Here is a 25,729-nt window from a genome sequence, read left to right as displayed (position 1 = left end):
TTACACAGTGAATTACAAGCAAAAGATGATCAAATCAACTGTATGAGCATTCAGATAAGTCAGCAGAAGGAATTACTTGCTGGACTTAGTCAGCAGTTAAGGGACAAAGATGGATCCATTGCCCAAGTGATAGAATCTGCATCAAATGAAAGAATGAAACTTGGTGAGGAAAAAGCATCTCTAACAGAGAAATTGGAAAGCATGGAGCAAGAACACAAAACCTCCATGAAGAGGCTAGAAGAGATTTCTCAGCAGTTAGAGGAACATATTTCACGCTCTCAAAGTGAAATTGAGTCTAAGAATTCAGAGAAGCTCGAGCTAAATAAGAAAAATGATGATCTAAAGAGCGAACTAGCCAAGGTATCGAAAGAAAAAGATGCAACCAAGAAGAAGCTTCAAGCTGCTCTCATTGTAAGAAAGGATCTGTTGAAGAAAATTGAGCAATATGAAACCCAAAAAGAAGAGAGCGCAAAGGATAAAATCAAGGTTTCACTTTTGCAGAATGAATTACAGGAATTAAAAAATCAAGCTCAAGCCACTGGAAAAATGTATGAAGAAAACATTTCTCTTTTTGAAAAGAAGATTCTCGAGAAAGAAGGAGAGATTCTACAACACAAAACAGAAAGTGAAAGACTCGTGGAACAAGTACAGTCGGAAAAACAGATTTTGCAAACCACATTGGATGAGAAAGAAATGCGTTTGTCAGAAACTTTGCAAACACTGATTGAGAAAAGCTCCCTTATAAAGCAGCTGCAGTCCAGTGCTGCTGAGAAAGAAGAAGCATTTGAGCGAGACAGAAACACATGGGTGCAGAAAACAGAAGAGCTTCAAAATGAAATTAAGACATGTAAAGATGCGTTAAAGGAGAAAACTTCCTCCACTGCTACTGCTGTTGATTTAGAAAATGAGCTCGCACAGATGAAACTTGAAAAGGCGAAGCTACAGAAAAAGGCTCAGGCTGCCTTGCTGGCACGTAAAGAGACCCTGAAGAATGCTCAAGAAAATGAAAAGAAATTGACTCAAGAGCTAGCTGAACTGAAAGACGACTACAAGGCTCTCTTGGAACAACGCTGTCAGCAGACGAATGAGCTAAACGCTGTCCAGTTAGACTTTGACGAGAAGGTCAGGAAACTGGAGGACCTCCGAAAAAGCTCTTTGTCTGATCTAGATGAACTGGCCACCTTAAGACAGCTTGTTGAGGAGAGGGATAAGACTCTACAAGATCTGAAGATGTCTCTGGCTGAGAAAGAGAGCCAGTGCCATTCTCTATCAAACTCGCAAACGGAGCTAGAAAATGTGAAATCCAAATGTGAGAGCATGTCTCTTGAGATGGCAAGTAAAGAGGAGGCTCTGGTAGTCATGGAACAAAGAGCAGAAGCTTTGACATCAAAACTTCACATGGTAGAGAACGACTTAGAGAAAGCTCACGCAGAAGTAAAAGAGAAAACAGAAGAATTTGAGAGTTATCAAGAAACCATTAAAGTTGCTGAGCTAAAGACCCAACAGAAGCAAGCTTTATTAAATGAAAACATGGTTTTAAAGACCCAACTGAGCATCTCTGAGTCTGCACTGGAGGAACACATGCACGCAAATGAAGAAAAATATCAACTCTTGGTAGAAGGAAACATGGCTCTTTCGGAGAAAAGCAATCAGATGAAAGTGGAACTTGAGACAGCCGTTGCTTTAGTTTCACAGAAATCCTTGGAAGTTTTAACCATCCAAAAGACATTAGCAGAAACACAGCAGCAGCTCAGTGACAACAAAGCTGTTTTGACAGAGGAGCTTGAAAAAACACAATCGCATTGTACTGAAAGGCAAAGGCATTTGGATTTGTTACAGCAAGAAAAAGAAAATGCTTTCAGAATAATCAATGAACTCAGGGATGAGGTAACCACGCTGAATAAGCAACTAAAGGAGAGAGTAAATGAGCAGCTACATCAAGACAAACCGGAAATGTGCATTCAACAGGAAGATGTCAACAAAGAAGCCGTTTGTTTGCCTTGCAAATGTGCTGAAATCTTTGAAGTGAAACTAAAGGAGAGGGAGGATGCCTTGTTAGTTTCTCAGACTAAAGTTTTAGAAAAGGAAGAACTAATTGCTGCACTTGAACTGCAATTAAAGCAGCAAATTAAAATGCATGAAACCTCTATTGAAAAGATGAGAACAGAGGCTGATGAGCTTCAGAAATCTCAAGACGATGGCACCAAAATGAACGATAAAGACAACCGAGGCAAAGTTGCTCTCCTAACCCGGAAACTTCAAGCAGCTTTAGTTTCGAGGAAAGAACTCTTGAAGGAAAAGGCAACACTCAAGGAAGAAGTAGAAAAGCTGTCAGCCAAACATGACGCTAAAGAAGCCGAGTACTTATCTCTGGAATCATTAGTGCTGAAGTTGAGACAACAAAATATGGACCTGGAAAGCTCTGTGTCATCTCTGAACACGGAGAAAGAGGAGCTCCGCACCAAAGCTGATGGCGTCTTCAATGATAATCGCAGCCTTTCGGCAGCCTGCGAAAGCTTGAAGCTAACCATAGAAAACATCACCCAGCAGAAACAAGCTTTCTCCTGCCAGGTTGAATCTCTTAAGGACTCTCAAACAGAGGAGCTGTCAAAGTGGAAGTCAAAGCACGCCGAGCTGAAACAAGAGTACGAGTCTCTTTTACAAGCTTACGAAAATGTTAGCAGTGAAATGGATAAGATGAGACAGCTTTTGGAGGGGGCTAAAAGAGATAGGCAGGAAGCCCTCAGAAAAGTCCACAAACAAGAGACCGAGCTGGAGATTTTGGACAAGCAAGCTAGAGAGATCGAGGAAGAAAATGGAAGAATTAAAGAGCGGATGCACAACTTTTCCAAAGAGAAATGGCGGAAGATCGAGGAGCAAGAGGATGAGAATCTAAAAATTAAAAAAGAGTTGACTGAACTTGAAGAAAAACACAAAATGGCAATGTGCGAGCTGACTGATAAAGATCAAGAGTTGGAGGCTGAGATTTGCAGACTTAAAGAGTCGTCCGAGGACCTCAGGGAGAAGCTCACTGAATTGGAGGCTGAAAATAACCAACTGGCAGAAAAGCTTCGAGAAGCTAGCTGTTCATTGGAAGAGAAGCACCTGGGATCAAATGCATACACAAACAACATGCAGCTTAAACTTGACGAAGCACTCAGTTTGAATAATTCACTGACTGCCCAGATTGAGGCCCAGAAAACTGAACTCGGTGCTCAGTTGGAAATCAACAACTTGTTACAAAAGGAGAAACAAACTCTTTCTGAAAGAATTGAGAAGATACAGAATGATCACGAGTTTCAGTTGGGAAAGAAAGACGATGACATTAAAGAGCTCAATGACATCATTAACAGACACAGCCGAGAGACCATTAGCCTAAATGAGAAGGTGAGAATCTTGGAGGACGATAAGTCTCTTCTGCAAGAGGAGCTTGAAAATGTTCAAGAGATTTCAGACAAAGTGAAAAATGAAAATGAATATTTGGAAACTGTGATCCTCAAAAACTCTGAAAGGATTGATGAACTGACTGAGTCTGTCTCTGTTTACCATACCCAAAACAAGCAGCTGTCCTCCCAGCTGGCAGCTAGTAAAGAGATGAGCAGTCAAGTTCGTCAAGAAAAAGAGCAAGAGCAGCTCAAATTGGTCAAAGCGTTTGAGGAGAAGCTCAAGACGGTTCAGCGAGGCAGCGAGGGCTCCAAGAATGTGAAGAAAGAACTGCAAGAGCTACTCAAAGAAAAGCATCAGGAGATAAATCAGCTGCAACAAAACTGCATTAAATACCAGGAACTGATTTTAGATTTAGAGAGCGCTTTGAAGACCTCACGGTCAGCCTGCGAACACTTGGAGAAAGAACTAAAGAAAAGCTCAGAGAAAATATCGGATTTAGAGGAGAGAGGTAAACTTGATGAGGCTGAGCTGATTACACACAAGAACCTCCTCCAGCAGGCCACAGAAAAGATTTTGAGTCTCGAGTCTGAAAGAGAACAGCTGGCTTTGGACATGTCAGAGGAGAGTCAAAAGTCTGAGGATCAGGTCGTGGATAAAACGAAATCATCACAAAATATTGATGAGCAACAATTCAATTATTATTTGGAGAATCAATATATGTTACAACAACAGATAGATGAACTTAAGGACCTAAAAGATAAAGAAAGTCAAAAAGTGAATGAACTGAGTCAGCACCTAGACTCTCAAGATCTACAGATAAATACTCTGAAACGATCAGCTGAGACTAATGAGGCAAAGCTGTCTGCTTTATCTTCCACTCCTCAAGGTGCCGATGCGTCCAGACAATGGAATGATTTGTACCAAAAGACGTTACACGAGAAGGACAGCCAGCTCCTTGAACAGGGTTTTGTGATCAAGCGATTCCTGGAAGACATGAGAGTGAAGGATAAAGAGGTGAATGAACTACGGGTGACCAAGTCGAGACTGGAGAGGACTCTCAATGAATACTCTGTCGCTGCCGCTGCGCAGCAGAGACAGCTTTTCGTCATGAGCGCAAGCAACGCTGAACTTACCGAGACAGTGGAGCTTATGACCGTGCAGGTAAAAGAGCTCAGCGCTCATGCTGAAAGAATGGAACAAGATAAAAATGCACTGAACCGACAGCTCGCCGACAAAGAGAATGCGATTTCCCAAATGCAGCTAAATCTCCAGCAACTAGAGAAGATAAACGCAGACTCGGATGCTCAACTGCTTCTTTTGCAGTCGCAAAATGACCAAGTTCAAGCTGACTTTGAGAAGCAGGAGGGAATTTCCCTGCAACTGAAAACACTCCTCGGAAGCAAAGATGCCGAGATCTCCTCCTTGCTGTCCTGTAGAGACGGACAAATGTCAGGATATCTAGAACAACTCCAGACGAATCACCGCACCCAGGTAGCAGTGTACGAGGACAGGTTAAGTTCTTCACGCTACCAGAGAGAAAAGGCGGACAAAAAGTTGAGGGGCCTTGAAGCAAAGGTCAAAAGTCTGCAAATTAAAGCTGACAGGTCCATCCAGGAAAAGGAGCAGATGGCTGCTAAGATGGAGTCATTCAAGAACTCGATGGTGTCTTTACAGAGTGAACGGGAGCGACTAATGTCCGAATACAGAATGCTTGAAGCAAAGAGTCAGTTAGGGTTAAAGGGTAAAGAGGGCTCTGCTGATGGGGAAGGTGGTGCCACCAGAGGCCTTAAACATGAAATAAGGAAACTGTTACATCAAATGGATGATCTCAATTCAGAGAACGCTATGCTCAGGGCACAACTGGTTCGGTACAGAGAGGATTTAAATCAAGTTTTATTCCTGAAGGACAACCAGCTGAAGGTGTTGCTGAAGAAACAGCAGGATGTGATCAAAACCCTTGAAAACCAAAAGGCCACAGCTGAAAAGCAGCAAAAAGAGTCTGAGTTGGAACTTCAAAAGGAAAAAGAGGCGAGCAATACTTTAAAAGCAGAGATTTCTAAACTTAAAGCTCAGGTTTCAATCCTGGAGTCTGATACAGTCACTCTAAAAAAGGAAAGAGCCGCGACAAACGAGGGCAAAGTGATTACTGATTTGCAAGACGCCGTGGCAGCCAAAGCAGCCGAATGTAATGACCTCCAGCAAAAACTCCTTTCTCAGAAAATGCTAACTGATGAGCTCAAGGAAAAGTTGCAGCTGGTGGAAAATGAAACGGACAAAAACCTGGCTGAAGCTGAGGACAAATACAACAGTGAGCTGGACACCTTCGAGCGTGAGGTAGAGCTGATGAGAAACGAGCGGGAGACGGCTGATCAAAGGGTGGCGGAGCTCGCGAAAGACCTACTCGAAATGGAGCAACAGTTATCGGAGGCCAAAACGCAAAGCAAAGACACAAGGGCTCAAAATGAGTCCATGTGCAAAGCCATGGCTGCTTTGCAGAACGACCGAGACCAGCTCATCGAAGACTTCAAGATCCTGAGAAACCGATACGATAACGAACTCCGAGAGACTCAGGCAGCCTTGAACAAGGTTGAGCGCAGTCTGCAGGATGCCACCTCTGACCTGGCAATGTTCGCCAAAGAGCGGGACATCCTTGTTCACAAAATAAAAGCTTTAGAGAACAAAGATGTGCACACAGAGCTGAGCAAGTTGTTGGATGAGCTGTCGAAGGATTTGTCAGGGAAGGAAAGGGAACTGAAGCGGGTCGTCCTGGAAAATAACGCGTACAGCAGGCAGCTGGCAGCATTTTCCAGATCCATGGCCAGCCTTCAAAATGATCGTGACCGGCTGATGGATGAGTTAGCCGGGGCCAAAAGAGTGGTTGAGTCCAGGCAAGGGTCAAGCCCAGAGACTGTCACCTCCGTGAGTTTGGAAAAGTCAAAAGGAAGTGCCCTTCAGAACGAGAAGGAAGGCTTGGTAAGTCAAGTAGTCATCGGCTGTGATTTGAGTTTGGCTGTTGCTTGCACTTCATCTCTGCTGTGTTTCATTTTGTGGAAAGCATGCAGGGTCAAGATAGATTTTGGTTTTTCATAACATTTCATTGCTTTGACTTGCACGGTATTTTTTGTGTGGATGCACATGATGTTCTTGTGTGAAATTCTGTTTGATAAAAAGATATTTTTAGATGAATAGCTGTATGAGCTTTGTGACTGACGACTTGCTATTGATGCTATTGCAGGAAGCGAGGCAGAAGATGGGTGAACTACAGCAAACCGTAAAGAAGATGCAAACTAATAGACTGCCACCTGAAAAAGAAATCATTCGCTACCAGGAAGAAACAGCAGATCTAAGGTAAGTAAACTAAACTTGTGTATTGTGAATTTAAAGTGAAGTGTCCTTAAAGAGTAATAGAAGTAACTGTTATGTGTTGGACCTAGACTAGGTAAACCCAGCCCGATCTGCCGGCGATTTGATTTCTCCCTGCAGCTCAGGCTTGAAACCTGGACATTTTTCTATCCTGCTTCCGTTACAAATTTGCAGGAACCAATCACCAACTGGCTTATCCACCTTGCGCGCAATTGGCGGGTTTAACACGATGACGATAGAGAAGCGACCAAGCAGCTTTTTTTTTTTTTTTTACATTCAACATGGCGGCCACTGAAGCGCAGCACTCCATGGCAGAAACCCGTTGATGCCGCTGTCGCTGCTACGTCACCCGGATCGTTGCTCTGATTGGTTAAAGGACTATCCAATTGCGTAGAGAGTAATTTAAACTAGGCCCGTTGATCACGCCTCTTGTGCAGTACAAAATACAGAGCAGACTCCCCAGACCAAGCTCAATCTTAAAAGATTGAGCTTGGTCTGGGGAGTCAAGCTCAATGGTCTGGTGATAGCCAGACTATGTTGGACCTACTACCTTCTACCTTGGTGGTATAGGTGTGTCAATGCCTGTACAGAGTTTACAGTATGGTGGACTGCAGCTAGTACTGTGTAGTAGTAGTGTGGCCTTTCCCAAAACCTCGTGGCTCATATGGTTTTCCATGCAACAGAAACAAGAAAATGTGGCACATTTGAGCCGTCAAAAATGACGTTCAAATATTCCTTCTAGAAAAAACACATTGGTTTAAATATGCTTGAATATCTATTTTTGTGCATTATGTCCACAAGAGGGCGAGGCAATACAAAGGCAGACTTGTACAGGTATATTTCTTTCAACATGAACATGTCTTTTAAAGATCTACATACCTACACATTACAAAATAAACAAATAAAATAATGTCCTATGCCGTTCAACTTTATTTAAAGACTCTTTCCATCTTTTTCTTCAGAGCAAATCACACTGCAGGGTTTGTAATTTGGTCATAAATAACCAAGTCTCTCGCCGTTTCTTGAATTTTTCTGGCAATTTGTCTGTCGGTCGTGTTTTACCGACAGAAGTTCCTGTGTCTCGTCTCGTCTCTTCAGTTAGACAATAATTGTTGTGTAAATTATCAGTTATCACCTTCGGATATTCGTTTTATTTAGGTTTCGCGCCAGCTGCACAATAGAAATGCCATCAACATGCTTACTCTTTGGCTGTGAATTCTCCGAATATATATTCAAATTTAGAATATTGGTTGACCGCCCTATGGCACATACACAACAGTTCAATAATTGCTTGCGATAATAAAGGTTTTTCTGTTATGTAGATCGGACACAGAGAGGAAGGACACACTGCCAGTCAAGGTAAGTTATACATCTGCCTTTAGCTTAAAACTTTTTTAGTTTAAGTGATCTGTATCATAGTTGTTTTGCGATATTTTACTAATCTGTTTTAATCCTCCTGAAATTACTATTTTGAAACAAGTCTTTTATCTTAGTTTTTTCCTTCCGCCCAACAGGAAACGGTTGTTTTGGCAGGTCAGAGTGGAATGGACGAGGTGGTGAGTCGGTTGGAGGCAGAGAGGATCCAGCTTCACGGAGACCTGCAGCGCTGCATGTATGAGATCCAACAACGAGACCAGTACCTCCAGCAACTCAACCTCAAGGTATGAAACAGCTGAGCATGTGTGCGTCTCTAAAACCAAACACAGCTGAATGGGCAGCTAAAATGTTGGCGGTGTAGACACAAAGTGAAGGCTTGGGGGAAGTAGTTCAATGTGGGCAGTGTAGCAAGCTGTTTGTTTATACTATTTTTGCAATAAACGTATAATGTTGGAGATCCGATTGTATGATATTTCCCCACAGCTGCAGCAGGAAGTGGAGGAGAAAGGTGCTGTTGCAGCTCAGCTGAGGGCCGTTTCCCAAACCCTGAGGGACACCCAGAATCGCTGCCACTGGCTGGAAACCCAAGTCCAAGGCCAGTCTCAGGTAAATAATCCTAAACTTGTATGTAGACAACAGTTCTGGGTCCTTTTGTTTGTTCTAATAAGGTGTTGTCATGCATCACATATCCATATTGTATACTTTCCCTCAGTTTAGTTTTTTATCTTTCTGTACTGTCATGTTATGAAATAAAGACAAACATGTTATAAAAAAACAAATAAAAAGTTGCATCTCTATATACATGTAACGCTGTTTCCCCACCACCAGGGGTCAGTGTATGCTGAGGTTGCACCTGGAGCCCCCCAGGAGAGGAGCATCAACTCCATGACTGCTGGAACCGCTGAAGCCAGTCAGCTCCAAGAAAGGTGAAGACACAAAGGGCCCTATTTTAGCTAAGCGCACGGCGTGAAGCGCCTGGCGCCGGTGCGTTCAGGGCGTGTACGAAAGTGCGCCAGGCGCATGGTTCAAAAAGGTTGTACTGAGTGTCTTAATTAATCATAGGTGTGTTTTGGGCGTAACATGCAATAAACCAATCAGAGGGTCATCTCCCATTCCCTTTTAAAAGCCATGCGCATTTGGACCTTGGAGCATTGCTGAGCAGTAAGGAGAGATTTTCAGGACAAGAAACTGATCTGCTGTGCGTGAAGTGAAAGCACACATCATAATACTATTTCACATTGTAATATCTATATTTTTAATCTTTTGTATGTTTGTGTGCTGCCGCGCGTCCCTGTGTGTGTAACAAGCATAGTGTGCGCGTGCTGTGCACGAGCCTAGGAGCATTTTACTAATTTGATGTTAAAATAACAATGAAATGCTGCGTTATTGACTTAGATAGACCAGGTTTTTGTTGGTCAGTGGCGCGATCACTTCCCGCTGCCTCAAGATACCAATACGCCCAGAATGCACCTGAACACACCTCCCTGTACGACCAGATGGGCGCAGGTGCATTTGCTATTTAAACGACGCGGGTGCTGGACGGGAAATTGACAACTGCGTCGGTCTTAAACTAGCAAAGACACTCACTCCGTGTAGTTTTGTATGGTATTCTCTTACAGATGTTTATTTGTGTAATTGAGCTCATTGATATTAGGGCTGTCTTCAACTAAAGACAATCTTAGTCGACTAAATCCCATATTTTGTCGACCAATCGATTGGTTTATTTAATTGACAGATCTGTGCGCTTTGAGTGGTTGTTGAGACTCGAAAAGCACAATATAAATGCAGTCCGTTTACCATCTGTTTCGTTACAAAGGAGGCAAGTCAGTCAGGCAAAAGCACCACTTTCAATCTTCTGTTTACCAGATTTGATATGTTAACGCGTGTGTGTTCAGGCTGCTTGAGTTGGAGCAGAGTCTGACAGACGAGAGAGCGAGGAGAGAGACGGCTGAGGAGGCTCTGCGTCTTGCTGAGGACAGAGCAAAGAGGTCTCTCACACACACACACACACACACACACACACACACACACATACACATATACGGTATATATTCAACCGTTCAGAACTTTTTAAAATGCTTTTGTTTTGCAGCGTTGAATCCAGTCTGTCCAGAGACAGTCAGAGGGACTTCAGTATCGAGATGGAAGCAGAAGACGCAGTGGGAAACTCTCAGTCTCAACCCAAACCAGCCTCTCATAGCACGAAAGGTACGCAGACGACAACAAATTAATTATCCTCCACTCATCCAGAGAGGCGTATGTTCCTGGTGTCAGAGATTGAAATAAAACCTTAAAGTGTCCTCCTATGACCGCCGTGGTCCCCTGATTGCTTGGTGTTTGTGCCTCCAGGTGAAAGGCGGCATGGTGGCGTGCCGACGCTGGCTCAGAGGGAGGAGCCTCTACTTCTCCAGGCTGTTGACGAGCCGCGCGCGCTCTCGATATTTCTTTCTGGCCTACCTGCTCACAATACACGTGCTCGTCCTCATGTGCCTCACTGGGGCCCTGTAGCCAGCTCGCACTGGGAAATGGGTTTAAGGTTGAAACTGAAAGCTGAAGTAAGTTTTTTTTTTTTTTTTTTTTTATAAAGCTAATTCAGCATTTTTATTTTCTCTCTGCGCTGAAAAGTAAAACACTAAAAGTGGCCCACATACAGCATTTTGGAGATGCTCTCCATACTCCTGTCAGGCCACACCTTTCCTTCCTAGGAAAGTAAATAATATGTTGACGTTAAAGTTTCCTGCTCAAACGATGACATAACATGTTCAAAGATTTCAGATGAAGTCTTCACAACATGTAATGTCATTTTTATTCATGTGGTTTGCAAGACTGAACACAGTGAGTGTGTCTTAAATTAGATTGTTTCCTTTAAATATTATATGTTAAATCAAGCCTTAGAGTATGGTTCTCTCTTCCCTCACTGCTGTTTAGGGGGGTATTTGGCCGTGTTGCCTACAGTTTGTTGTAGAGCTGCAAAGACGAGACGATTAGTTGTCACTATTAAATTAATCGCTGACTATTTTGATAATCGATTAATCCTAGTCCTTTTTTATGTCAGCTTGTTAAAAGTGAATATGTTCTAGTTTCTTCTCTCCTCTGTGACAGTAAACTGAATATATTTTGAGTTGTGGACAAACATTTGAGGATGTCATTTGGGGCTTTTTGGGAAACACTGATTGACATCTTTTTACCATTTTCTGTCATTTTATAGACCAAACAACTAATCGATAAATCTAAAAAATAATGGACAGGTTAATCAACAATCAAAATAAGCGTTCGTCGCAGCCCTAGTTTTGTTGCTTTCAGATGCAAATTATAAAGGAGACGAGGAAAGAAACTTCAATTTTGGACAGAAATCCTCAAGTTGACGGAGCTGAAGCAGGAAAGGACTTGAACTCCGATGCCTAAGAAGGTGCAGAAAGCCATATCCATTCTTCACACTACTGTATAAATGTTTGCAATCTCATCGCCCTCGCCACCTCGTTCCCTTCTTTTCCTGAGCTGGGAGCAAACCTGCAAACATCCCGTCTGGAAACGGTTTGCTTTAAGTGACAAACGTCTGCACCAGCCGCTGCTTGGTTTCGCCTGCCTGGTTTTGTACCTTGCACATAATCGTGATGCTGAGTTAAAAAACTATGCACTGAAGCTCCAAAATGTGTATGTAATCATCTTATATAAGCTCAGAAGCACTACACCCCCTCCCACCCTGTTCCTGTTTAACTGCAAAGCCAAAGGTGTCTGTATCCTTACCTTGGCTCTTTGAATAAATGCTCTCATGCCCGTTAAAGCTAGTGGGAGACGATGGTATCGATATACACTACCGGTCAAAAGTTTGGGGTCACTTAGAAATGTCCATTCCACTCCATTACAGACAGAATAGCAGCTGAGATCAGTTGCATTGTTTTTTTTAATCAAGGCAGCAGTTTTCAGATTCCATTATGTGCTTATATAATTGCAAAATGGTTCTCGACTGTTGTAGAAAGAAGTGGCTGATCTTTAATGCAATATCTCCATTGGCCATTATCAGCAACCATTCATTCAGTGTTCCAAAGGCACATTCGGTTTACTAATCTGATATCATTTTAAAAGGCTAACTGAGAAAACATCGGAGAACACCTTTTGCAATTATGTAAGCACATAATGGAATCTGAAAACTGCTGCCCTGATTAAAAAAACAATGCAACTGATCTCCGCTGGTATTCTGTCTGGAATGGAGTAGAATGGACATTTCTAAGTGACCCCAAACTTTTGACCGGTAGTGTATATCTGTACATTTTACTTCGGTGTCATGGTGTGCCAAAATGTACTGCAAAAAAAGAAAGAAAAGCAGATGATATGAAAGTACATACTGTGTGTATTTAAGGTTTATAGTATTTATGTGTGCATCCTCAGAAAGTATGCTGACTGTATGTATGTATATATGCATTTCTATCCTCTTAGCCTGATGTTTGATGACTGTACATTTCTTCTCGATTGTTGAGTCTAAAAAAAAGTGTGATCGATAAAAGACGGGGGTTTCACAAAAGGAGGTCAATTAACAAGCCAAAAAATAAATGGAACAAATGAACTCCAATGATTTTACAGACAAGATGAAACCTAACAAACGGTGAAAGATGCTTTATGGCTTGTTAGTGGATCCAGTTTTGTAGAACTACGCGGCTGCTGATGAGTTTGAGGTACACTCTTCTTATGATCTGTACATAGAGGTGTGATTAATGGACAAAACAATGAACTGAGTCTATTTATGAAAAAGGTTAACTACTGAATACATATTTTCTCTACTGCCTCTATTTTTAAGAGATAGTGACGCTGTTGGCCTTTTGGTAACATTAGGCTTAACTCTGTGCAATACTGTGTCAGAGATGACCTTTGTCAGATTAATTTAATAAAGCTTGATGAACTTTTCTTTTTCTTTTGACTATTTGATGTGTGTCTGTAGGTTAAAAATTATACAATAAATTCATCCTGATTTTTTCATCCTGTTACGAGTTAACGAACTACTGAAACGATTTTGGAAATATTATTTTAAGGTACAAAAGAATCTTTGGTGTTGCTTTAAAGGGTAACTTAGTTTATTTTTCTCAACCTGGACCCTCTTTTCCTATTTTTTTGTGTCTTAAGTGACTGATAAACAACAATCTTTGAAATTGGTCCAGTATTAAGCAAGAAACACACTACAATGTAACATTAATGGGCAATTGCGCACCTTCAACTTCCGTCCACTAAAAGTTCTGTTTTTGCCGCTGACACTTCTTATTCTAAGTGTCTGACAGCATTATGGAAAGGATCCCTACAGAGATAGAACTTTTAGTTAAAGAGTAAGATCCTTTTAGTTTAACATGAAACAGCCCCAAAATCACCATCACCAAACCCTCCAGAATCCATTTAAATAATCAGTAATTTTATCATCCTAAAACACACTTCATTCAAAGTGGACAGAAACTAAATAAAACTATCAAAAGCCATCTTGGTTCATCTTTCCACTGTTCCAACAATCACCACTCTGGTTTGGTTGAAATAAACCCTTAATTCATCCATTTACATGTGGAGATATGCTGGCTCTATACACGCTAAAAGTCCTGATTATTTACATGGAGTCTGGTGGAGATATGCTGGCTCTATACACGCTAAAAGTCCTGATTATTTACATGGAGTCTGGTGGAGATATGCTGGCTCTATACACGCTAAAAAAGTCTGATTATTTACATGGAGTCTGGTGGAGATATGCTGGCTCTATACACGCTAAAAGTACTGATTATTTACATGGAGTCTGGTGGAGATATGCTGGCTCTATACACGCTAAAAGTACTGATTATTTACATGGAGTCTGGTGGAGATATGCTGGCTCTATACACGCTAAAAGTCCTGATTATTTACACAGAGTCTGGTGGAGATATGCTGGCTCTATACACACTAAAAGTACTGATTATTTACATGGAGTCTGGTGGAGATATGCTGGCTCTATACACGCTAAAAGTCCTGATTATTTACATGGAGTCTGGTGGAGATATGCTGGCTCTATACACGCTAAAAGTCCTGATTATTTACATGGAGTCTGGTGGAGATATGCTGGCTCTATACACGCTAAAAAGTCCTGATTATTTACATGGAGTCTGGTGGAGATATGCTGGCTCTATACACGCTAAAAGTCCTGATTATTTACATGGAGTCTGGTGGAGATATGCTGGCTCTATACATGCTAAAAGTACTGATTATTTACATGGAGTCTGGTGGAGATATGCTGGCTCTATACACGCTAAAAGTCCTGATTATTTACACAGAGTCTGGTGGAGATATGCTGGCTCTATACACGCTAAAAGTACTGATTATTTACACAGAGTCTGGTGGAGATATGCTGGCTCTATACACGCTAAAAGTACTGATTATTTACATGGAGTCTGGTGGAGGTATGCTGGCTCTATACACGCTAAAAGTCCTGATTATTTACATGGAGTCTGGTGGAGATATGCTGGCTCTATACACGCTAAAAGTCCTGATTATTTACATGGAGTCTGGTGGAGATATGCTGGCTCTATACACGCTAAAAGTCCTGATTATTTACACAGAGTCTGGTGGAGATATGCTGGCTCTATACACGCTAAAAGTACTGATTATTTACACAGAGTCTGGTGGAGATATGCTGGCTCTATACACGCTAAAAGTACTGATTATTTACACAGAGTCTGGTGGAGATATGCTGGCTCTATACATGCTAAAAGTACTGATTATTTACACAGAGTCTGGTGGAGATATGCTGGCTCTATACACGCTAAAAGTACTGATTATTTACACAGAGTCTGGTGGAGATATGCTGGCTCTATGGCTCTATACACGCTAAAAGTCCTGATTATTTACATGGAGTCTGGTGGAGATATGCTGGCTCTATACACGCTAAAAGTCCTGATTATTTACATGGAGTCTGGTGGAGTTTGGCAAAAACAAAAGTTATCTTACTATTTAACAATTATCTCTGTACGGATCCTTTCCATAACTCTGTCAGACACTTAGAATAATTATCTGAGTCTGTCAGCAGCAAAACCAGAACTTTTAGTAGGACGCTAACTGATGGTGACCATTAGTCCTGTAGGGTTACACTGCAACCCGGTTCACGTCTGCCGGTTACAGAGTTCTCGCTCAATACTGGACCAATTTCAAAGTCACTTAGACACCAAAGCCTGAACAAATAGGGTCCTAGTTGAAAAGAAAACTTTTGAATAAGAATTTACTGGTAGAAAGAAATATTACTTCTTCAGTTGTTGGTATGTGTGTGGCCTTCACAGTTATAGATGAAATAAAAATAAACTGTTTTCAGACCCACATTTTGCACCGACAGTCCCACACGGAGACACAGAGCCCCATCTCTCCAGAGACTGCAGCCTGAGAACACGACGCCAGCCTTCTTTGAAGTACCAGCACACTGTCGGGGTTTAAAAATGCTGCGCTTTGATTCTGCACTTTCTCAGTATCGTGCGTTGAATACTAGAGTAGAAAAAGGGAGTCCAGCTGGTGGCGAAGTGCAGTGGATTTCTAAGTGCTGTGTCTCATTTACAGAGAGACGTTTTGCTGCAGGCTTTTGAAGTCCATGCTCAGTTTAATTGCTTTACTATCTACTGCTGCACATGACTTTTCCTCATAGGGATCATTAAAGAGCAATGTGCAGGTTGGACACCCCTATATAGCATAGTGTATATTAGTGAGAAACAACTAGATTTTCAAAACTGGAGAAATATATAATTGCCATAAATGATATTTTGAGATAAAATTGTGATAAAGTAACTTCCGCATCTATAAATCACCGACCGGAAGTGACCTTATGTGATGGAGTCTGGTCAACTTTAGATTATTTTTTTGGCATTTTAGGCCTTAATTTGACAGGACAGCTGAAGACATGAGAGGGGGAAAACGTGCAGCAAAGGGCCGCAGGTTGGAGTCAAACCCGGGCCCGCTGCTTCGAGGAGTATATATGGGCGCCCACTCTACCAACTGTGCTATCCGGGCACCCCAAGTTCATGTTTTATCCAGGTTTTGTGTAACATAGCAATTTCTACATATGTTTTTAAAAGACTTCTTCAGACAACATTAAGTATTAATTCAGTTATAAATTCAACCTGCACATTGCACGTTAAGTTTCACATGATCTTTTCTCGTCTTCTCAGTAAGCTACATGCCGACTACAGACCACGTATCAAAAACGGAAATGCACAATAATCTAATTATACATTCTTATATTATGCATTACAGGATGTTTTCTTCATGCGCATGTGTAATGTAATGTGCATAAGAAGCCACTTGATGGCACAGTCTGCTCATGTAATACCAGATCCACACAGACCAGAGTGGAAACCAGCCTTTGATGTTGCAGATTGCATCTTAGTATCTCCTCAGATAATCATGAATGGGAGGAGTGGGTTCATACTGTATCTCACCCTTGTATGAACTACGGTTTATGAGTTTGCCCCGTTCTCCTTTTTTTTGGAGAGTTATTTCAGCCGTAGCTTGATTTGGTGGTTTTTTGAATTGGAATTGATGGTCTTCAGCCTCATAAATATTAATGAAGACGTTCCCCTTTTTTCCGCTTTTATGATCTAATTTTTTATATAATGTCTTGTGAAAGGCAGAGTGGCAGATTTTCTCTTTGGCTGCTATCATGTTCTCTGTAAAAGCCCCGTGGTCATTAATCAAAGAGGAATCACATCTCTTCGCCTTCACGTTGATTTGTCATTACTGAACAATCACACTTTCCTCTCTCGCTGCCGGAGTAACAGTCAGTCTTTTTCCTTTTTTTTTTTTTACTGTGAAAATATAAAAAGATTAGACTTTTATCTTTTTGTTTCTGATGCAGACGAATCACCCATTTTCACATAGATAGATAGATATGTAGATAGATGGATAGATAGATAGATATGTAGCTGGAAAGATAGATGGATAGATAGATACTGTAGAGATAGATAGATAGATAGATAGATAGATAGATGGATAGATAGATAGATAGATGGATAGATGGATCTTTATTGTCATTGCATATGTTTACACAACAAAACCTAGTTGGAGCAATCCAGTTAGCAGCATTAAAATACAACATAAAATATCAAATATATGCACACACCTCACTATTGACCACACACATTATTCATACTATAAATACTCTAACAAAATGCACATATTACCCATGATATAAATAAATACTGACATATAAAAATAGAAATAACACCTGAGCTGCACAAATTTACACTTCACACTGACATGAAGTCAACTCATGGTTTGTGGAGGAAACAACCCAAGACTCGGTTTGGTGAAACAAGCAGCCTCGTTTCCCTCCCTGCAGCCTTCATCTCTCTCTCTCTCCTTCTCTTTCTCTCTCTCTCTCCTTCTCTTTCTCTCTCTCTCCTTCTCTCTTTCTCTCTCTCCACCGGAGTGAAAACAATCCTCCAGTTGCAGGTGACCCATTTGCCTCCAGCGCCAGAGGAAGAGAACCAGAGGAGTAGGAGAAAAAGGGCGGGGAGGAGGTAGAGGTCAACATGTGTGGGAGTCTGCTATGATTAATGTGCTTTCAGAGATGGAGTGAGAGAGAGAGAGAGAGAGTAGGCTCCTGGTAAAGGTGCGTTCGACAAATAAATGGACCCATATTTATCTTAATGCATCAGCGTGAAACACTGGATTATGTAAACATGTCAAAAGAAATACTTGAGTAATTCTATCAGCTAAAGGAACACAGGAACTTTAACTGTATCAGAGCTTCTTCCCCAGAGTCCTTGTGCTTTTTTGCCCGCGCAGATTTCCTTGGATTGTGGTGGCACCTGGATCGTGGTTGCAGCTGCTGCTGTGGTCCTGCTCCACGCCCTGCTACGCCCTGCACTCCTACTTTCTCTCCCTCTCTCCCTCCCTCTCTCCCTCCCTTTCCCCCAAGAGCCATATTCCATCCGAGGTTTCTGCCTGTTTAAAGGACTTTTTTCCTTGCTACTGTCGCACCAAAAGCTTGCTTTTTGGAGAATTGTTGGGTCTCTGTAAATCATTGTGTTGTCTAGACCTCCTCTATCTGTAAAGTGTCCTTAGCAACAAGTCGTCCAAAAACATACAACGATATTGGTCGTTTGTTCCTACCCTCTAATACAGTGTTTCTCAAATGGGGGTACATGTACCCCTAGGGGTACTTTGGAGGACTGCAGGGGGTACGTGAGATATTTAACAAAATGTTTTACGTTTTAACAGAACATTGTTCCTCTTTATGTAGACTTTTTTTTTCCTACCAAAAATGTGACATTTGTGTCGCCTTCTTTGGACATATTCTTGCCTTCCTTCCCTCGCTTTTTTCAAAGTTATGTCACTGTTTTTGGTACTATTTTGATCTATTCTTGCCTTCCTTCCGTCCTTCTTTCTACCATCTTTTTCCAAGGTTTTGTCTTTTCTACAATTTTTGTCTCCTTTTCTCATCAGCATTTACATGTTTTTTTTCAGGTACAAGGCTGTTGTTTAGTAAATCTATTGCTGACAGCGCTGTACTGTTCCTCTTTATATATACCAAAAAATGATTATCGCTAGTCAGGGGGTACTTGGATTTAGGTTTAGGCACAAAGACGACTTGGTTATGTTTAGAAAAAGATGGTGGTTTGGGTTAACATCAGACTTCACTTCCGGTAAAATAAGCCTCACTGCAAATGGAACCTGAATCCCGGTCTCCTGGGTGAAAGTCCTGTTTGTTTGACCCTTCACCACCCCAACCTGCCTCCTGACATGGCTTTTACCGCTCTTATACTTTGTCACCTTAATTCCTGCTTTGCTCCTGTCATAATTACTACTCCGCCACTAGAAACGTAGTCTATATCCACGACGTTCCGCTTCCGGGATTGCTCCGGCGCCGCCAGATGTCCTTCTTTTCGGCCAGATGTCCTTCCTCTTCCTCTGTGTTGGCGTTCTAACCTCCGGTGGATTTGTGAGGACTATGGTTAACTGCTCCTCAGATTTCTGCAGGGTAAATCCAGACAGCTAGCTAGACTATCTGTCCAATCTGAGTTTTCTCTCACACGACTAAAACTACTTTTGAACGTACACGTTCCACCAAAACAAGTTCCTTCCCGAGGCTATTTTGCAGAGGCACCGTTGCTCCGTCCGGCGTTTAGCACCGCCCAAGATGGTTATGATTGGTTTAAAGAAATGCCAATAAACCAGAGCACGTTTTTCTCCCATCTAGGAATGCTATGTGGACTAGTAAGACCTTCCTCCACAGCGCTGTGAATGAAGGTCTGGCAATGCGAGACTATTATAAACGGAACTATGAGTCGTAATTGCTGCTTGAACTTATTTGGGCCTTTTTTTCTCATGGAATTGAACTGAACTGAGTTGTTGATAATCAGACAGCATGCTGGGAGAGAAGGCGGTGGTCTCATCGACTCAGACAAAAAATCCCCCAAGAATCCTTCTGATTCTGCTGGTCAGCAAGTCAATGATTCTTATCTCTCCAGTGAAGCAGGCAGGACTCTTTTCAGATAAATCAGCAGGGATGTGGTTATCAGTCGTCCCCCTTTGATCTTCCTGAGGATCAGCAGTGACCCACAAATGGGGGGGGTTAGGGTGGTGGGATGTTTGATCCTCGTCCTTTTAAACCTCCGCAAAGCCTTGGACACAGCTCACTATGATGTATCACTTCATCTTCCTAAGAGATAATAGACCAACAAACACTGCAGCTCAGGATGGATTTTTTGAAAACGTTGTCGCTGCTGCAGCTCATCTGGAATATGATGTTCCACAAGGTTCAATGTTCAATCTTCTGCTTAGTGATATTCTACCCTCATCTCTTTCTGCTAAGAGATATCTTTCTCAAATGGCATCCTGCCTAGGTTATAGTTTCAGTCCTACATGTTTATTTGTTTGGTTGTATTAAAGGGTAACTTTTTATCAACCTGGACCCTATTTTCTTATGTTTTTGTGTCTACGTGACTGATGGCAAAGACAATCTTTGTTAGTTCCTTAATTAGCTAATTCATGAATTAGTCATGTGTTAAGCAAGACCCGAAACAAACTACAATGTGTAACATTAATTGGCAAATGCACATCTTCAATTTCGTCCACTAAAAGTTCTGTTTTTGCAACTGACAGGCTCATATTATTATATAAGTGTCTGACAACATTATGGAAAGGATCCTTATAAGAAAGACCTGTTTTGTTTTTGAGTAAGATCCTTTTGTTTAACATGAAATAAAGTTTCAATAATATAGATTACTAGTGTTGGACACTTTGGAAGAGGCATTTATATAATAATTTTATAAAATGTATCAACAGGCAAGGCAGCTTTATTTGTATAGCACATTTTAGAAACAAGGCAATGCAAAGTGCCTAACATAAAATAGCAGTTAAAAACATTGATTAAAAAGAATATAAAAGTAGCTAAAATAGTGTGGGTTGGTTCAGTGGGTAGAACAGGCGCACATATACATGGAGGTTTATGTCTCGACGTGGAGGTCCATGGTTCAAGTCTGACCTGTGACGATTTCCTGCATGTCTTCCCCCTCTCTCCCTTTTCTCACCTAACTTTCCTGTACATTAAAGGCAGAAAAAGCCCTAAAAATAATCTAAAAAAAAAAAACAGGAATGAAAGTTACAGTGCACAGTAATACATGAACAATTATTTAAATCAAATCTAATCATACTTTATTTCTATAGCACATTTCATATAAGTTATCAGAATCTTAAAATCAATTCTAGCCTTTCCTGGGAGCCAGTGTGAAAGTCTAAGGACAGGTGTAATATGTTCAAACTTCTTTGTTCCAGTCAGAACACGTGCAGCCGCATTTTGAATTAATTGTAATCGCTGCACAGTTGATTTCGGAATGCCGGTGAAAAGACCGTTACAGTAATCTAATCTACTTGTTAGAAATGGATGGATCAATTTTTCAGCGTCTTCCTTTGACAGAAAGCACCTTAATTTAGAAGTATTTTTAAGATGGTAGAAGGCTGATTTTGTGACTTGTTGATATGCCGCTTAAAATTTAAATCACTGTCTAATATAACACCCAGATTTCTAGCTTCGCTTTTGCTCTCTAGAGACAGAGAACTGAGATAAGCCACTATTTTCTGTCTTTGAGCCTTAGCACCAAAGATAAGTATTTCTGTTTTATCCTTGTTTAGTTGTAGGAAGTTCTCTGACATCCACATATTAATATCACCGATACAATTGATTAGAGAGTGTATGGGATTCATGTCATTAGGAGTTAAGGATATGTATAGCTGTGAATCATCTGCATAATTATGGTAATTTATGTTGTGTTTCTTTATAACATGTGCAAGTGGGAGCATGTAGAGATTAAACAATAATGGTCCAAGAATTGAACCTTGGGGAACTCCACACATAGTGGCCCTTTTGTCCGAGACAAAATCCCCAATGGACACAAAGAATTGCCTATCCAACAGGTAAGTTCTAAACCAGTCTAAGACTGGTCCAGACAGGCCGACCCATGTTTCTAATCTGTGTAATAAAATCTGATGGTCAACGGTGTCAAAGGCGGCACTGAGGTCCAGAAGCACAAGAACAGATAATTTATTAGAATCAGTATTTATATGCAGATCATTCACAACTTTAATAAGTGTGGTTTCTGTGCTATGGTAGGTTGGAGATGGGCCTATAGTTACAGATGACTGTTGTGTCAAGATTGCTCTTCTTCAGGAGTGATGTAATGACAGCTGTTTTTAGCACTGCAGGAAATATGCCTGATTTAAGAAATGAGTTTACAATATCTAATATCTCATATGCTAAACAATGTCTTCTAATTTTTTAGGTCAATGGGGAGAAAATGATTCATGGTAGAAATCTTAATCCTGGAAAACTGTTGGATAGGATGAATTATAGACCTTGATGCACTAATATTCTGTCTAATAGCTATAATTTTGTTGTTGAAAAAAGTAGCAAATTCTTCACATTTATCAGTAGACAGCATCTCTGATGGAGTTGTAGATGGTAGATTAATAATTCGATCAAAAGTGGAAAAAAGCACTTTACTGTTGTTGATATTTTTAGTAATGATTTTAGAGAAGAAAGACTGTCTGGCCTGTTTCATCTCTTTATTATAGTGATTAAGTTTATTCTTATATATGCCATAGTGAACATGGAGTTTGGTTTTTCTCCATTTGCGTTCTGCCTGGCGACACTCTCTCTTACTAAAAGGCATCATTGAAAAGAAAAGTCTTCAGCCTTAATTTAATTTAAAAGAACTGAGAGCAGCAGATTCTCACAAAAATGAGTTAAATATTTAGAGCTGGAGATGATTTTTGAACAAGAAAAAAAACCATGAGATCATTTTTCCCCTCAGCTGAATTAAAACCTTAAACGTACAGATCATACGTTTATTCAAATGTTGGCTGTACCAACTTCATGGCTCGGTGTCCCAGGGGAAAATATCAGCTGTTAGGCGTCTACCAACCCCCTGTATATGTCTCGCTCTGTGTGCATTGAGCACAGGTTTCTGTGCTGGATCGCACCTGGCCCCAGGTTCTCTGTGTGGTGATTTAATTTAACATAATTAATGTAACCATGTGCAACATACAGTATAACAATGACTGTAAAAAAAAAAAAGTGCCATTTTCTAAGCTTAATTACTTGTTCAGAGGAAAAGTTTGATTTGATGAATCAGACCAGATGTGTTGCAGAGAATGCATAAGGAGGACATTAAATCTGTAACTGCAATGATGTCAGCGATGATGATGTCATGGGCCTATACCAGTGGTTCCCACCCTTTTTGGTACCCGTTCATTGATTACCAATGTGTAACTGAACTGTCAATATTAAGGTTGGTTTGGGCACCCGGGTAGCTCACCCCAGTGTGTGTGTGTGTGTGTGTTTTGTTTGGACAGTGCAGGACTTTACTACATCACTGTTCTCCTCCTATTCTCTTTTTAGCCCTACAGTTTTTCCAGTGTGCCCTATTTAATGTCCCACTTTGCAATTAGGTCTGCTGTTGGTGTGCACGGAGAGGAACAGCAAGATGGAGATCCCTCCTGCACCGCAGACTGCTGTGTGTGTGTGTGTGTGTGTGTGTGTGTGTGTGTGTGTGTATGACATATTCAAGGCCGTCTGTGATGCAGACTCGTCCTGTTCACAACTTTCATATTGCCTTTCACGCCTCTGGAATTTGGTTCACTGCAGACGGGTCCTGAGAGACACCTAGCCCTTCACTTTCTCCAGAGCTGGTCATAACTCTTCTTCCCCCCCACCCAACCTTTTTCGACTTTGCATGTCTCCTTCATCTTCCCCTCCTTCTCCTCTATTACTCATCCCATCATGTGTACATGAACACACCCAGTCATCTATTCCTGTGTTTCCCAACCAGGGGTCCATGTACCGCGGGTATTACTTCTGCAGTTCCCACGAGGTACGTGGAAAGAGTAGCTCAACTAATTAAAAAAATATATATACAGTATATATATATATACTATCAACATTAATTCAGCTGTTACACCTGAATGCTAAATGTTGCAGTTATGTAAGAGTGTGAAAACTAGGTAGCAAGCCAGCACAGAAGATTAGCTAGAAGTTATAAATAATGGTACAAATAACTAGCTAAAAGTGAACTAAACAGTTCAAATGAATAAATAAAGTAATTGTGAAATGGTTAAAAAAAAAAGCTAAAAGTTGAAATAGTTAGCTAGCAGTTAAAATAGTTGGCTAACGATTGAGCAAACGGTTGAAATAGTTAGCTAATGGCTGAAATAGTTAGCTAACGGTTAAAATAGTTAGGTAACAGTTGAAATAGTTAGCTAACAGTTGAGCTAACCATTTGAAACAGTTAGCTAACGGTTTAAATAGCTAGCGGATAAGCTTACAGTTTATTTTAACTTTTTTTATTGAATTTTGCATTATAACAGCAACAATGCCAGGAATAGGACAGATGAACAATTTAAATTATAGCGAAATTAAAATTGACAACTACAATCAAAACTGAAAAAAGGGGTAAAAAAAAAAAAGATGGGAGGATGGAGGGAGGACAGGGGGGATACAGTGGCCTCAATCAGTCACACTAGCACACCGTAGGCTGTTAAAGTAATCCAGGAAGGGTTGCCATGTCATACATAGTATTTTGCAATAGAGCCCTGACTACGATATCTTAACTCCCTGAGTTTACGGTTTAAAAACAGTTAGCCAATTATTTTAAGGGGATGGAAGAATGAACATCAATCTAGGAGTGGGCTTGTGAGATGGCTAGGGCTGGCGGTGTTTGAAAAAATGTAGCTGAACTTTCTGGAGGGCTCCTAAGAAGCTTTGTGCTGGGTATGATGGGCTTATGGTGTTGTCATTTATGTTTAGTAGGTTTATGGCTTATTGACTATTTTGTCATTGTTGAACGATCTGGAATATTGTAGTTATTGTGTCATCTTTTATTGATTTTTGTCTGGGTGGGTGGTGGCAGAGAAGGGGGGGGGGGGGGGTAGGAAAGATGAAAAATTGTTAATCAAAACAAAACATTCAGCTTCACTCCAAGTATTAGTATAGCCTAGAATGCTTATATTAGTATGATTGCTGACCAAACAAACCTGAATATAAATATATTTAGAACATACAGTACATTGTGAATTGATGAAGGGGTACATGAGTTTATCTGACAGTGCTGTGGGGGAGCCAATGATCTAATCTAATGGTCACTTCATCACTCTCCTACTTGAGTCCAGACGTCTATAAGAGGCTTCTCTCTTTATTATTACTCATCTTCTTACAATTACTCTGTGACATGGCCCACTTCAGCATCTTGATCTAGTACTACACACATGACCCTAGCCCTCCCCACACATGGTTCAAGAGTTGCCATAGCAACAAGGTCTTTCCTGGCTACCAAGCTCAAGACCCCCAACTCCTTCAACCCTAAAATATCGCATGTCCAGAATATGACTTCTTCCTCTGTCCTCTCTGTGCAACAGATATATATACAATGAGGAACACTGAGCTGAAAATGTGCTAATAATTGTTTGTTTTTTTAGGAAAAAGAGATTTTGGAAGCATCATGAAATCTGTCTCTGAATCTTGGTGAGGACCTTAAACCAGCTCTGAACATTTATTGATGGTAACAGGAAATGAAACCATTAATGTGAAAACTGCAGTTGAATGAGGTCCTAAGAAGTTTGTTGCTCATTGTTGTTTTTTTTTTGCCCTGAAGGGATGTCACGATGCATCATGAATCGGTTCAAATATATGTGTAAAGATTACAACCGGTTGAGATGTAAAATGAATTGCGATGCAATTTTTAAACGGCCTCGAGCGTACTGTAATCTACTTTTGATTTCACTTGTTTTGACTTCAGACGTCGCTGCGTCTTCTCAGTTTATTTTCTTCTTCAATTTAGTTAGTTATTTCGATGTGGGATTTGATTTAAAAATCTCATTATTAATTTCTATTTGCATTATATAATTTATTTATTCAAGATAAAAATACAATTTCAGTTGCACTTTTGATAAGACGACACATCTGTAGTTTTGTTTCTCTGATACATCTCACGATGCACTCAGACTCATCATCAGTAATGTTTCCCGGAGTCATCAGACACATCAGGGCCTGATCAGACCCCCACGTAAGTGGGAGAGGTGTTGAAATGAATCAATTAATCGATGCATTGAATCGTGGACATGG

The 25,729-nt window shown here is 40.9% G+C and overlaps 1 protein-coding gene across 1 annotated transcript in view; it reads left to right on the top strand.

Moving 5' to 3' along the window:
- Window positions 1-11,161, top strand: part of LOC114560858 (golgin subfamily B member 1) — a 49,238-nt gene extending 38,077 nt beyond the window's left edge. The window contains 8 exon segments of the mRNA XM_028586517.1: window positions 6,623-6,735; window positions 8,073-8,109; window positions 8,265-8,411; window positions 8,611-8,733; window positions 8,956-9,053; window positions 10,023-10,115; window positions 10,220-10,335; window positions 10,477-11,161. Of these exon segments, the coding sequence (XP_028442318.1) occupies window positions 6,623-6,735; window positions 8,073-8,109; window positions 8,265-8,411; window positions 8,611-8,733; window positions 8,956-9,053; window positions 10,023-10,115; window positions 10,220-10,335; window positions 10,477-10,712 (963 nt within the window). The 3' untranslated portion in view covers window positions 10,713-11,161.
- Window positions 11,162-25,729: the final 14,568 nt, after the last annotated feature.

Source organism: Perca flavescens, chromosome 1, assembly GCF_004354835.1.
Source record: "Perca flavescens isolate YP-PL-M2 chromosome 1, PFLA_1.0, whole genome shotgun sequence".
NCBI lineage: Eukaryota > Metazoa > Chordata > Actinopteri > Perciformes > Percidae > Perca > Perca flavescens.
Note: the sequence above shows the minus strand (reverse complement) of the source record. Positions and strands in the feature narration are given on the sequence as shown.